The 13,720-nt window shown below is 43.5% G+C and overlaps 1 protein-coding gene across 1 annotated transcript in view; it reads right to left on the bottom strand.

Annotated features, from left to right (window-relative positions):
* PCP4 (Purkinje cell protein 4) overlaps positions 1-12,761 on the bottom strand; it is a 40,601-nt gene extending 27,840 nt beyond the window's left edge. Inside the window, exons 1-2 of the mRNA XM_068969375.1 lie at positions 12,684-12,761; positions 6,880-6,931 (exon numbers count right to left, since the gene is read on the bottom strand). Coding sequence (XP_068825476.1) covers positions 6,880-6,931; positions 12,684-12,761 — 130 coding nt within the window. The remainder of the gene's footprint in view (positions 1-6,879; positions 6,932-12,683) is intronic.
* Between the last annotated feature and the right edge of the window lie 959 nt (positions 12,762-13,720).

Below are 13,720 nucleotides of genomic sequence, written 5' to 3'. Positions count from 1 at the left end.
CTAAACTCATATTGAGATTCATGCAGAATTAACATATTACATCCTCAGAGTAGAGGGGAACTGCACCGTGCCTTGGCTTCCAGATCCCCGCTCACAGCAGCCTACCGAAACATCCAACCCCCCCCCCCCAGCCTCAGGCACCATCGTCCCGTATTTGAAGCAGAACCAAGTCACATCTCTGCCATAGACAGTACAAAGCATGATCCCTCCGTAGCCTTTGTGGAGATTGCATTTTCTCCTCTTGCCTTCCAGCCTAACCTCCCCAGACCAAAGAATCAGACCAGCCCTGCAGCATCTCCTGCCAGAACTGACCTTCTCTCTTAAGCATGGTGGTGAGCATTCCGTCAGCTCCTTTCTGTCCCCAGTTCCAAAGGTGTCTCTCCCTACTCCAGGCTGATCTTCCATCCTGTCTGTGTACAAGACCTTGCCCCACACACCTCCGCAAACCAAGGAAAGGGGCCAGAGGAAATGTAGCCCAGGCAAAATCTGCCCATGTCGATTTGTGGTCATGGAAAGGTCAACAAGATGCCAAAAGAAACAAGGGGGTATCTGCTGGGTGCCCTGGAGCCAAGGGGGTGGGTGCGGGCAGCGTGGAACGTGTTTTGGGAATAAATATTTGAACTTTAGTTCTTATTTGAAAAATCAGACTCAAATTAATGCTGCTGTATCTGTCTCTATGTCTATGAATGCAAGTCCTTTTCAATCAGTTTCTCCACATACTTGATAGCAGAAAAATAAAGTTGCAGCGTGTGTGTCTCTGTTCCCTCAAAATCAAAGGTGAGATAAACTTAAATGTGATTTTTGACTTTATTCAAAACAAGGAGAGGATAGTACCTATCTTTGACCTTATTCGTTGTTAGTAACTATAATCTCATCAAAGAGAGATTAAATCTTGGATGCTCCTAGTACAATCCCACACCTACTAGAACCTTCTCAAACCATGACCTCTTTTCCAAAGAAGAAGGACCTATCCAAGTATGGTGCTGTATTTTTGCTCAGATACTCAAGAATCCGCCTGCCGATGCAGGAAACGTGAGTTCAATCCCAGATTCAGGAAGATCCCCTGGAGAAGGAAATAGCAACCCACTCCAGTATTCTTGCCTGGAGAATCCCATGGGCAGAGGAGCCTGGTGGGTTACAGTCCGTGGTCTCACAAAGAGTCGGACACAACTGAGCACGCACACAACACAACTCACATCTCAAAGAGACGACAACTGGGGTAAGCCCCACAGGTATTTCAGAAAAATACCTTCCTTCTGGGTATTTACCTACAGCCAGGACTGGGTGAGGAGATTCTCTTATCAAACTCAGGTATGCCCATATGCCTTTCACCTCCAAATGCAGACTTTTGGAAACAAATATATCACAGCTCACTAAGTCGAGAAATCCATTCCAGTTTTAGAAATTCAATCTAGCTTGGGTAAGCCTCCAAGCACTAAAAGTAAGCTCCATCAGATGTTTATTACTCATAAATCTTTCCTTGAGATTGGAAGTCACCCAGCAGCCACTCTCCTTCCAGTATTTTCCCACTTTTGTTCATCAATAAAGAAATTTAACTCTTACAGTCTCTCTGAACAACGAACATCAAGATATAAGTCTAGAGACACAGCCAAATTATTGTCTTACAAAACGAAACCTTTTGGTTGTGCCCAACCCCGAATATTCATTGGAAGGACTGATGCTGATCCTGAAGCTGAAGCTCTAATACTTTGGCCACCTGATGCAAACACTCAACTCACTGGAAAAGACCCTGACGCTGGGAAAGATTGAAGGTAAAAGGAGAAGAGGGTGGCAGAGGATGAGATGGTTGAATGGCATCACCAACTCAATGAACATGATTTTGAGCAAACTCTGGGAGATAGCAGAGGACAGGGAAGCCTGGTGTACCGCATCTCATGGGGTCACAAAGAATCAGACACAACTGAGTGACTGAACAACAACAAACTGGTGACTAGTGGGGAATAATCTGATTCAGATGATTGTGCCATGTTTGAATTGAATGTAGCAGATGAATTGTAACCAGAGCTCTGAAGTGGCGTTTCACTGAAGTGGAGAGTTATATGGGTTTCCCTGGTGGCTCAGACAGTAAAGAATCTGCCTGCAATGCAGGAGACCCACATTCAACCCCTGGGTCAGGAAGATCCCCTGGAGAAGGAAATGGCTCCAGTATTTTTGCCTGGAAAAATTCCATGGACAATGGAGACCGGCAGGCTATAATCCATGGGGGTCACAAAGTGTCAGACATGACTGAGCAACTAACACACGCACATAGGGAAGTCCTATGTGCAAAAAAAATGAAGTTCTTGGCCAAAACTACTCAATCACAAAGGCACTTTGTTCAGATAAGAATGAAAATCTCTGAATTATCAAGATACTAATGAATTAATTTTTTAATTAAAAAATAATACAACTCTAGTATTTCTGTGGGAAAAATATGTCTTCACGCTGCAGGTAAGATGAGGACTATCTGGGTTGTGTATCCAGAGGCTGGTGTACTGGAGAATAAGGACAAGTTCAAGGTTGTTCTGTATAGTATGGGGTGGATATATGTTAAATTTCACATCAATAAATACCACGGCAACAACGACACAAAAATAAATCTTAGAAGAATCCAGATTCCTAGCCAATGACCCTTTTGAGATAATATTTAACAGTATTTCAGCAGAGCTCAAGAGTTTAGATCCCACTGGAGTTTAATGCATCTGACTTGTGTCTTCTGTAATCCAGATTAGAATTTCAAGGCACCCTAAATTCACTCCCATGGTCCTCACTATGTGTATGTTTGTGCTCAGTTGTTAAGTTGTGTCCAGTTCTTTGCACTCCATGGACTGTATCTCACCAGGATCCTCTGCCCACGGAATTTTCCAGGCAAGAATACTGGAGTCGGGCGTCATTTCCTGCTCCCAGAGAACTTTTCGATCCAGGGATCAAATTTACATCCCTTATGTCTTCCAAACTGGCAGACAGATTCTTTACCATTAGCACCATGTGGGAAGCCCATAGCCCCATAGTCTTCATTGGTGGTGGTGGTCTAGTTGCTAAGTCATGTCCAAGTCTTGTGACACCATGGACTCTGGCCTGCCAGGCTCCTCTGTCCAAGGGACTTCCCAGGCCAGAATCTGGGAGTGAGTTGCCATTTCCTTCTCCAGGGGATCTTCCCAACCTAAGGATCGAACCCATGTCTCCTTCATTGCAGGCAGTCTCCTGCATTGCAAGCAGATTCTTTATCAACTGAGCCACCAGGGAGCCCCCTATAGTCTTCATTGCTTTGTGCTAAATGGAGACCTCAAGTCAATTTATAATATTCAAATTGTAGTCAACTAATGACATTTTGGGATGCTCATTTTACAATTAATTGACTACTCTTCTGATCTCATAACATTATGATAATCTGTGCTTTGTATCTCTACTCTCATGGGTCCCTGTTTCTTCAAAACATGTAGATAGCTTCATTTGTATTAATAGGAAATATATATTAAGATAAAAGATCTCTTGAGACACCCATGATGACAGAATAAAATGAATTCAATTTCAAGGGGATGTAATATTAGGTTAAAACAGAAATTCCAAGATGATCTTCTCATATTGCATATTTAAGAATAAGGAACTAGGCAGCTTAGATTTTTAGGAAAACATTTAGACCACTTCTAGAAAACTTTACCCCCAATTTAATGTTTTAATGAAATACCACATATGTATATCACACATGAGCAGTTATATCTGAAATTAAGATAGAACATGTTAATAACAATTTGAACGTATACAGAGCCATGAGTCTTTATCAAATAATCTTTAACCATCAAATAGTCTTTATCAAAAGAATAGCTTCTAATATCTAGAATTATATAAAGAAACACTTTATTTGTAGCATCTTGAATTTTTCCTTTCTGTTTACTTTTAGACTTCCAGAAAAGACATATGCATTTTTCACTAGAGTAAATCCATTTTTATTGGAAATGAATTTCATGCTTTATAATACGAGAAAGCAGTGTCTTCTGTAACAGCTGATAATCCCCTCGGTGCAAAGCACTGAGCACACAGACTTGCTTTGAAGGCCCTGTGGATGCCAAGGGAAAGCCAGGCTGCAGAGCTATGGAGCACAAGGGACCTAGTCCGGCCTTGACCTCCACTCTGCCAGACCCCAGACTCCAGGCTCCTCACACATGAGCCGTGAGCTCCTAAAGCAGCAGTTCTCAAAGCACGGACTGGTTACCCTGAGAGGACTTCCTTCCTTTCAGGGAGCCACAAAACCAAAATCATTTTTATGATACTAAGGTATTATATTATCTGATACTTTCAAATTATGGTGCTGGAGAAAACTCTTGAGAGTCCCTTGGACAGAAATGAAATCAGACCAGTCAATCTTAAAGGAAATCAACCCTGAATATTCATTGGAAGGACTGATGCTGAAGCTCCAATCCTTTGGCCACCTGATATGAACAGCTGACTCACTGGAAAAGACCCTGATGCTGGGAAAGATTGAAGGTAAAAGAAAAGGGCACCAGAGGATGAGATGGTTAAATAGCATCACTGCCTCAATGAACATGGATTTGAGCAAACTCCAAGAGATAGTAGAGGACAGGGAAGGCTGGCATGCTGCAGTCCTCGGGGTCACAAAGATTCAGACATGACTGAGGGACTGAACAACAACAACGTGTGTGCATGCGAAGTTGCTTTGGTTGTGCCTGACTCTTTGCCACCCTATGGACTGTAACCCACCAGGCTTTTCTGTCCATAGGATTCTCCAGGCAGGAAACTGGAGAGGGTTGCCTTTTCCTTCTACAGGGGATCTTCCCAACCCAGGGATTGAACCCACGTCTCGTGCCTCCAGCACTGGCAGGCAGGTTCTTTACCACTAGTACCACCAAACAACAACAACAAGGTATTATTTGCTTTTTAAAATCTTGTCCTCTCATAAGTGCACAGTGGAATTTTCTAGAGGCTACACAACACATATTACAACAGACTGAACGTAGAAGCAGCTGTCTTCTAGGCAGCCAGACATTACAGCTATTTGCAAAAATACAGAACTCTTCCACTGTCTTGCAAAAGTATTTTTTTCTGTCTTGAAAAATATTATTACTTTTTATTTTTAAAATGTTGTCTATGTTAACATAGATTTGTCACTTTGTTTTTAATGACCAAACAAATAAACCCTTTAACAATTTCTCCATTTTAATTTCTAATATGAGAATCATCAGTAGATATAGCCAACAAATCAGAAGTTCTTTGGGGTCTTTGTGAATTTTTAAGAATGGAAAGAAGTTGTGAGAGCCAAAAGGTTGAAAACTGCTTCATGAGGGCACATCTGAGAAGACTTTTGACCCTAAATCCCATGATACCAAGGTTGGTAGGTTTCATGGATGTTAACTCCATTGACAAGATGGACATGAATCTATGAACCCAGAAAATCAAGAAACTCCTGTGTGACAGTCCATCCTTCTCTGTTTGAGCAGCTCTCATTTTGCTCCTCTCTGCTCTCTGAACTCCTTGCTAATAAACCCACCAACCCGCACCCACACAGAGAAAATGGGAAAAGCCGTGGGCATCAGAAAAGGCTTGCGAAAGAGCGCATTTCCTCCCCTACCCTCCCTAAGCCCCCAGGTCTGATTAAGACATTCTTGGGTACCAGTCCCTCTTATTATTAATACAATGAACTTTTCACCCTCCAGGACAAAGGCCCAAAACAGGTGAGTGAGTCAGCAGCCACAGATGAGTGACCCACCACGAAATGTTCTAGAACTTCAGACTTGCTCAGGCCCCATTAAGATTCGAAACAGAGGGTCCTAAGTGGTTTTCAGGGCCCTAAGGAGTTTTTACAGCTGGGATCTGAGATTGACATAATCTACAACTGGATGAGCAGCATCAGCTTACATTCCATCCAGCAGGAAGCAAGGAGTAGTTTTTCATGAAAGGTGAGTTCATTTTGTAATAAACAGAAAGTTGGAACACCCAGGGTCGGGGACGATCCCCTGGAGCAGGGAATGGCAACTCACTCCAGTATTCTTACCTGAAGGATCCCATGGATTCCTCCACCAGAGGAGCCTGGTGGGCTATAGTCCATGGGGTCACAAAGAGTCAGACACAGCTGAGTGACAGCGCACACATACAGAAACAGCAAGAGCTCAGCCTCACCAGGACCACAATCCCAGCCCTGGGTGCTTACTGGGTCTGGTGACCAGCCATCCTCCACTACAACCACTAAAGGTGGGGAGCTGGGCTTTTCAGCTCTGTCGCCTTCAGAGTCCATCCTCTTCCCTTTCCCGGCCACATCCCAGCTGCTCCACTGCCATTCTGTTTCAACGATAAAATTTAATGATCCTTCCTACAATTTAAGGCTGAGGTGGAGACTGGAATGGAGAATGTAAATGCTCTGGTCTCTGCTATTACTATTATCTTCTGTGAATCCATGCAGTGACACTGATCCAGGACCTCCCCCAACCAGCACCCTGCTCTATGTACGAGGGAGAGCAAAGCAAGTTTTAAACCTCCTTTCCTGTGAAGTTGAGCGCTTCACAGTTTTCAAAGCACTTCTCTCATTTGATCTCATTTTATCCTCACAACAACTCGGGTGATTCTCACCACCCCTAATGAAGAAAGCAGAGAACTATATTTGCATCGTAATTATCATGTTGCCCAGAATGGGTGTCCTCCTTTGGGAAGCAAACTGATCTTATCCGCTGCGTTTAGCTCAGTTTTTGTTTTTTTTCTTTTAAACCAGACCATGGTGCCCACTTTGAATTGCTAAAATCCACTCTACACCAAAGTGCAGGCGTAGATAGTAGCCGATTTGGCTGAAAGTTATGATCCACACCTGCCATGTGCCCAAAGCTACAGACAGGAAATAAGTAAGTAGTTAGACTATTCATGGGGTCTTACCATTTTCACCAGATGGCTTGTCTTTTCCATTGGTTGTCCCAGCTCCTTGTCGCTAAAGGTGTTAAAAAAGAAAGAAATTGTTATCAGTCACTTTCAGGGTTATTTCTGTCTCTTTCATTGTTTCCAATACTTCTTGCATCATATCAATTTCTATGTCACTTTAGCTTAAGATGGTTGAGGCATGATGTTTGTGAGACCAAGAAAAGATCAGTCCAAGACAGGATGTTTTGAAATGTCACAGACTGCCTCCCTGGACCAAAGCCACTGTTCTATGAATTCAGTTCACTAGTCACAAGGGATAGCAGACAGGATACTGTTGATGGAACATAGCATCAACAGAAACACGAGGGAAGCAGCAAAGAGTCTGCGCCAACTGCGACAAGATCAGAGCTATCACTTTTGTCAGTGATTACACTGCCACATTTTTATTCCAATCACTATGTTCAATGTCTCATCTTCAGATATATGGTAATCAATTTTAAAAAGTCCCATGTCAATGGCCAGAATCTCCTCTAGCGTTAGGTTACTTTTCTGTCCATGTTTATGCCTATCTTGTGTATTTTCAATTTACTAAGTTGGCCATAAGGAATGTTTTATGGTTAGCCTTGAATCTTTGGGCAAGATTCTCTGGATATGTGGTCTGGGGAGCTATGTGATGTATTGCAAATGCAGGCATATAAGCATGTTTCCTCAAAGCTTATCCAGAGACTACTTTTAAATAACATGCTGTTCGGAATCGTTCTAGTCCGTGGAGAGAGAAGTATTTTGTCAGTCCCGTTTTCTGGTCATCATTGGAAAACATACTATAAGTTGAGAAAAATAAAGTGATTGTAAACTCTCCAGCTTTCAGGTGTAGAAAAAGAGGCCAGGCAGGGAGCTGATTTGTCCAAGTTCACGAAGCTGACTGGTGGTGCATTCAAGGCTGGAGACTGGACTTCCTGCCAAGCTTAGTACCTTGCAGGAATAGTCATCATTATGTAACTCTCTGATGGGATCCTGGAAAGAGAAGCAAGGCACTGACCTAGGAGAAAATTGATATAGGTGACTCCTATCAAGGATCAGAATGAACTTAAAGTTTATATTTGAGTCCAAGACTTCAGCCTAAAGCAATATTTAAAAAAATGATTAGTTCCTATTATTGCCAATGTTGTCCTGAGAAATTCCTAGGTCCTTGGCCAACCCTTGATTAATAGAAGCTGGATCATCTGGAAAAATCTTGCTTGCATGTTATGATTACTGTAAATAAATATGGCAAATGAATGATAGAGACTTATGTGAACAAATTTAACCATCCCTGTGTACACTTACTATCTGGTGCAGATGATAACTCAAGAGAGAGGAAAAGTCAAGCCTTCCATTTATTACAAATCCCACCACACACATGCCACACACACACACACACACACACACTCTATGTACACACAGACTCTATCTCAGTCAATGAGAAGTACAAATGCCCACCCAGGTCAGGAGAGTACTCTGCTTCATTCCAAGAAGAAAAACCACCTCTCTCTGGCAGAAAGTGGAAGGAAAGCCTAGATAAATGTGAGTTCCTTCTTCTTATTTAATTTTAAACATTTTCTCAGAATCCAGACCTGCCCATGTTCCCATGGAAGAAGAAGGTTGCAGTACTGGCCAAACATCCATTGATCTTCAATAAATTTCTTCCATTTCGTTCCCTGTATCATAGCATCTTTATCTAAAGCACTCAACTTGTAACACATCATCATCTTGATTTAAACCAGATTACACATTTCTTAAATACAGTAGATTTGTAAGTGAAAATGCCATTATATTCTTGCCTGTGTTTACTCAGTTTCATTTTTTGAAAACAGGAAGCTGGTAAATTTGCTGTACAGGATGGAAATCTGATCACCATTGTGAAGGGTCAAAAGTGACACAGCAGCCAGTTACGGGTTGAACCGCTCCAAGGTTTAAACTCTCCATCTTTCCCCACATAGTTCATAGAAGACTCAGAAGACATGGCAAATTCCACAGAATAAAAGGACAGGGTTTTAGAGCTGAATAAAGCAAATTCAATGGCATACAAGTGCAAAATAGGTGCACATCCAGCTCCATTATCTTTAAATGCCTTAAACACTGACAGCTTTCAAATGTCCTGAATACTTCATTCCATAAAAGATCACCTCTAAGGAACCTGAAGAAAACCAAAATGAAACGTGCACTGGGAAAGAAAAGGGGTTCATTTTCCAAGAATTTCTAAGATAGGAGTTTTGTGTCAGGTCTTATTTGATGGAGGCAAAATGAAGCTGATAGATGTCATAAGGAGCTTGTGTCTCGCATCAGAAAATTATCCCCACAAAAAAGAACTAGTCATCCAAAACATCTTGTTTCAGAATTCTTTCAGACCTGGCGACATTTTTAAGGCAAGGCTTAGAACAGTGAGGGGAGCAGTCAAGAGGGCTCTTGTTCCTGTTCCAGGGGTCTCCAGGGTCATCACTGGTGATTGTTTTATCACTAGGGAAGAAGCTGAAACTCCCCTGAACCAAATATCTGGAGGGGGCCTGAGTCAAGCTGGGGCTCAGTGTGCCGAGGCCAGACAAGCTCCAGGTGGTCCTGGGCATTATGGGCTTAGTAAATTATGACAGCATCCTTAACCAGGTAGATACCACCGTGGTCCTCATCAGCATCACTCTACACACTGTATCCCCAGGCACAGAGGACTTGCTCAAGGTCACACAGCTGGGAAGTGGCAGAGCCTGAGCTCCAACCCAGAGGCTCTGGCTCCTTAGTTGACCTTTTAACCACTGAGCCTGCATATCCTCTAGTATCCTTCTGAGCCCACCCCACCTCCACCCAACACACCAGCAGGTGGGGAGATTGCTACATGGAGGGCAGACAGCACCGCAGAGAAAAATAGCTTAAGAAAAAATGTATCACCATCCAACATGCTGCTTCTATCACCAACAGGAAGTGTGGGCTTCCCTGATGGCACTAATGGTAAAGAATTCTCCTGCCAATGCGGGGTACACAAGAGACCCAGGTTCAATTCCAGGGTCGGGAAGATCCCCTGGAGGAGGGCATGGCAACCCACTCCAGGATTCTCACCTGGAAAATTCCATTGACAGAGGAGTCTAGTGGGCTACAGTCCAGGGGTCACAGAGAGTCAGACACCGCTGAGCACACACACACTGATGGCCTCTGCAGAATTTCTCAGGAAGTATAAGAGCCCTGTCTAAGGATGCAGCCTAAAATGTTAACATGACAGCATTGGAGGCTCCTTCTTCTGCAGCACAAGCAGGAGGCTTGAGGATGCTGGGGGACTCTGCGGAGCAGCCAGGAGGGAAGGGGATGTGAGCCAACAAGGCAGAACCATGGCCAGGAGAGGTGTTCTCTGGGTCCTCAGTCCTTAAATCCTCACCCAGCAACTCCCACGGGTCTTGGGAGGGAGGTTTCCTTCCTCAATGATGTTAACTAATACAAGGATAGCATTTCAGAGTTTGATAAATCCCAATCAAGTAAACAGACTTGTAGACACAATGGGGGAAGGAGAGAGTGGGACAAATTGAGAGAGTAGCACTGAAACATATACGTTGCCATATGCAAAATAGATAGCCAGTGGGAGTTTGCTATATGACACAGGGAGCTCAATGCCGTGCTCTTTGACAACATCGAGGGATGGGATGGGGTGGAAGGTGGGAGGTTCAAGAGGAGGGGACATATGTATGCCTCTGGCTGATTCATGTTGACGTATGGCAGAAGCCAACACAACATTATAGTGTAATTATCCTCCAATTAAAAATAAATGAATTTTTTAAAAGGAGCCTAAATGAAGAATAAGTGTATATAGCTTCTTCTTACAATCCAACATAATACTAAGTACTCATAAAAAGGCAGGACTGGTTTTCAAAAGTATGATTCTTAAAGTGATTTTCCTTGTCAGTCCCCGGACACCAAGGGCTACAGGGAAATGACAAGGAACGTGTCTTAGCTTGGCTTCCCAGAAAGAAAAGTGCAAGGCAAGAGCTATTTGTGCTACAATTTAATTGGGGAGGGAGGTTCCAGGAATGGGTGGAGAGGAAAGGCAGTGGGGCCCAGATAGCTATGCAAGGAAACGGCATCAGGTAGGCACTGCCAGGGGCACCCAGACCCCAAGACTGTGCCCTCCAGCGATGCTCGAACTGTGTTCGAGGACAGATTCCCAAGATCCATCAGCTCCCATCTCTCACTGGCCCAAGACATGCACCATGGAGCTTAATTCCCAGTGCTTCTAGTCTGGGCCATGTCTCCAACATGGTGTCTGCCGAAGGACAAGGAGGACACCCCTGGGAAGGAGATGGAGACACAGGGCATGGGCAGGAGGTGACATACTGTCACTTAAACCTGCCTGAAGCCTGCAGAGCCCACGCTGGATGCCCACCCACAGGGCCCTCCCTAATGGGACCTGAAGTGACACAGGAGAGGTGTCTAACTCAGCACATCAACTTGGCTGGTTGTCTTTTCAACCAAGTTGCAAACTCACAGACAGTCCTTTCATAGTAGAAACTTCAGTAATGGAACAAGCCACTCCAGTTTTCTGGTAAATAACCAGCTTTGGCACCACTTCTTGTATTTTGAGCTCAGAGTGTGTGCAGTCACTTTTTGCTACATCTAGGGGCCGGGACTCATTGGAAAAGACTCTGCTGCTGGGAAAGACTGAGGGCAGGAGGAAAAGGGGGCGACAGAAGATGAGATGGTTAGAAAGCATCACAAATTCAATGGACATGAATCTGAGCACGCTCCGGGAGATAGTGAAGGACAGGAAAGCCTGGTGTGCTGCAGTCCATGGGGTTGCAAAGAGTCAGACAGGATTCAGTGACTGAAAAACAGGGGCCATGCCCACATCAGGAAGTCCCGTCTCAACAGTGTTGGTTGGAAGAGAGTGTGAGGTCATCCTACCCATCACCAACAGACTGAAGCCCAATCCTACTGCGTGACCATCACAAGCCACCACGTCCTCTGTTCTTCCTTGTGAGATCTATCACAAAACCTTTATGTTCTTGGAGTAATTATCAAGTCACTGGCTAAGGAGAGAGAAGTGTTCACCCGCCTTGGGCACAGAATTTAAGATGGCATCAAGAAACTCGTTAATCAGAACAAATGCTGCCTGGGATCATGTTTGCATGGAATCTGAAGGAGGAAAAAAAAGGTAAGGTCATAGGAGCAGAGAGTGAAATGGTGGTTGCCAGGAGCTGCGGTAGGGGAAAGGGGAGAAGCTGGTAAAAGGTTACAAATCTAGTTATGAGCAAGGTTAGCAGATCAAATGTGTCACATGGTGACTATGGTTAATAACACTCTGCTGTAAAATTGAAATTTGCTAAGAGAATGAAACTTAAGAGCTCTCACCAAAAAAAAAGAAAAGGTAAAAATTTTAGGAGATGGATGTTGAAATTAAACCGATAATGGGACTCCTTTCACAGTGTACAGATATGTCAAATTTTCTAGTTGTACACTTTAATCATGTTACAATTTTATTTGTCAAGTATACATCAAAAAGGGCTTCCCAGGTTCTCAGTGGTAAAGAATCTGCCTGCCACTGCAGGAGACGTGGGTTTGATTGCTAGGTCTTTCCACCTACAGAAGGAAATGGAAACTCACTCTAGTATCCTTGCCTGGAGAATCCTGTGGACAGAGGAGCCTGGCAGGCTATAATCCATTAGGTCACAAAGGGTTAGACATGACTTAGCAACTAAACAACATACTTCAACAAAACTGGAAAAAAGGCAAATATTAATATAATATTTTAGAAAATCAAAACTACTGCAAAAAGTCATGATAAACAAAATACCCACATTTTGCATTACCCGCAAGACAAGACAGATGCGAACCACTGACATTTCCTTTTGCCACACTCTTGTGTGGCTCGCCCAGGTGCTGGCCATGTTTCCCTAAAGCAAATGAAAGACTCAGGAAGTTGAGTAATTTCATGGATTTATACAATTATTGTAATACAGTCTTCGAAAGCTTTCTTCTGCAGCTCTCTCAAGGGCCAAGACTGTGGGTTATGATTCATGCTGTCATTTTTCAAGTTTTTATTCTACGATTTCTAGAATACTGCAGTGGAGTGTCTTGCCTTTTATATTTTGCTGTTGATACCCTTAAAATCGGTCATGCCAGTCGTACGTCTTATAGGACCCAGAATCACTAAAACCTGCTTCCTCATTAAGGCAGACCCAGAACCCTGGACAGATTATGTCCGCTTGGAAAATCCATTCAGCCAGTACATACTGTTTTCATCTTTAGGATAAAACACAAGTTCCCATGAAGACATTTGCTTTTCATTTCAGAAGGTTGGACAGAATGAAATGTGAAATGAATTCCAGAGGGGCACAAATGATAGTTCAAGAATATTTTCTGAATGTGCACCCACTAAGTGGATAAATCTGTCTTCAAGAACTTGGCTTGTTTCTTAATTTGATGAGATATGACTGCAATACTTTGGCCACCTGATGTAAAGAGCCAACTCATCAGAAAAGACCCTGATGATGGGAAAGATTGAAGGCAGAAGGAGAAGGGGATGACAGAGAATGAGATGGTTGGATGGCATCACCCACTCAATAGACATGAGTTTGAGCAAACTCTGGGAGATGGTGAAGGATAGGGAAGCCTGGCATGCTGTAGTCCATGGGGTCACAAAGAGTCAGACACAACTGAGCGACTGGACAACAACAAAAGACTCAAATAGAGTGTGACTAACTTCAAAGGCCCCTTACATTTGGGGAACAAATTGCCTTCTGCAGCAGTAAGGGTCCCCAGCATTCCCAGAGTCCCACAGCTCTCCATCCCTTCTTCTTCCATCTTCCCAGGCAACTCACCCGTTGTGCCACAAAATTCTGGAAAG

The sequence above is a fragment of the Capricornis sumatraensis genome, chromosome 1, assembly GCF_032405125.1.
Source record: "Capricornis sumatraensis isolate serow.1 chromosome 1, serow.2, whole genome shotgun sequence".
NCBI classification, from domain to species: Eukaryota; Metazoa; Chordata; class Mammalia; order Artiodactyla; family Bovidae; genus Capricornis; species Capricornis sumatraensis.
The sequence above is the reverse complement of the archived record's forward strand: the minus strand, read 5'-3'. Positions and strand labels throughout refer to the sequence as shown.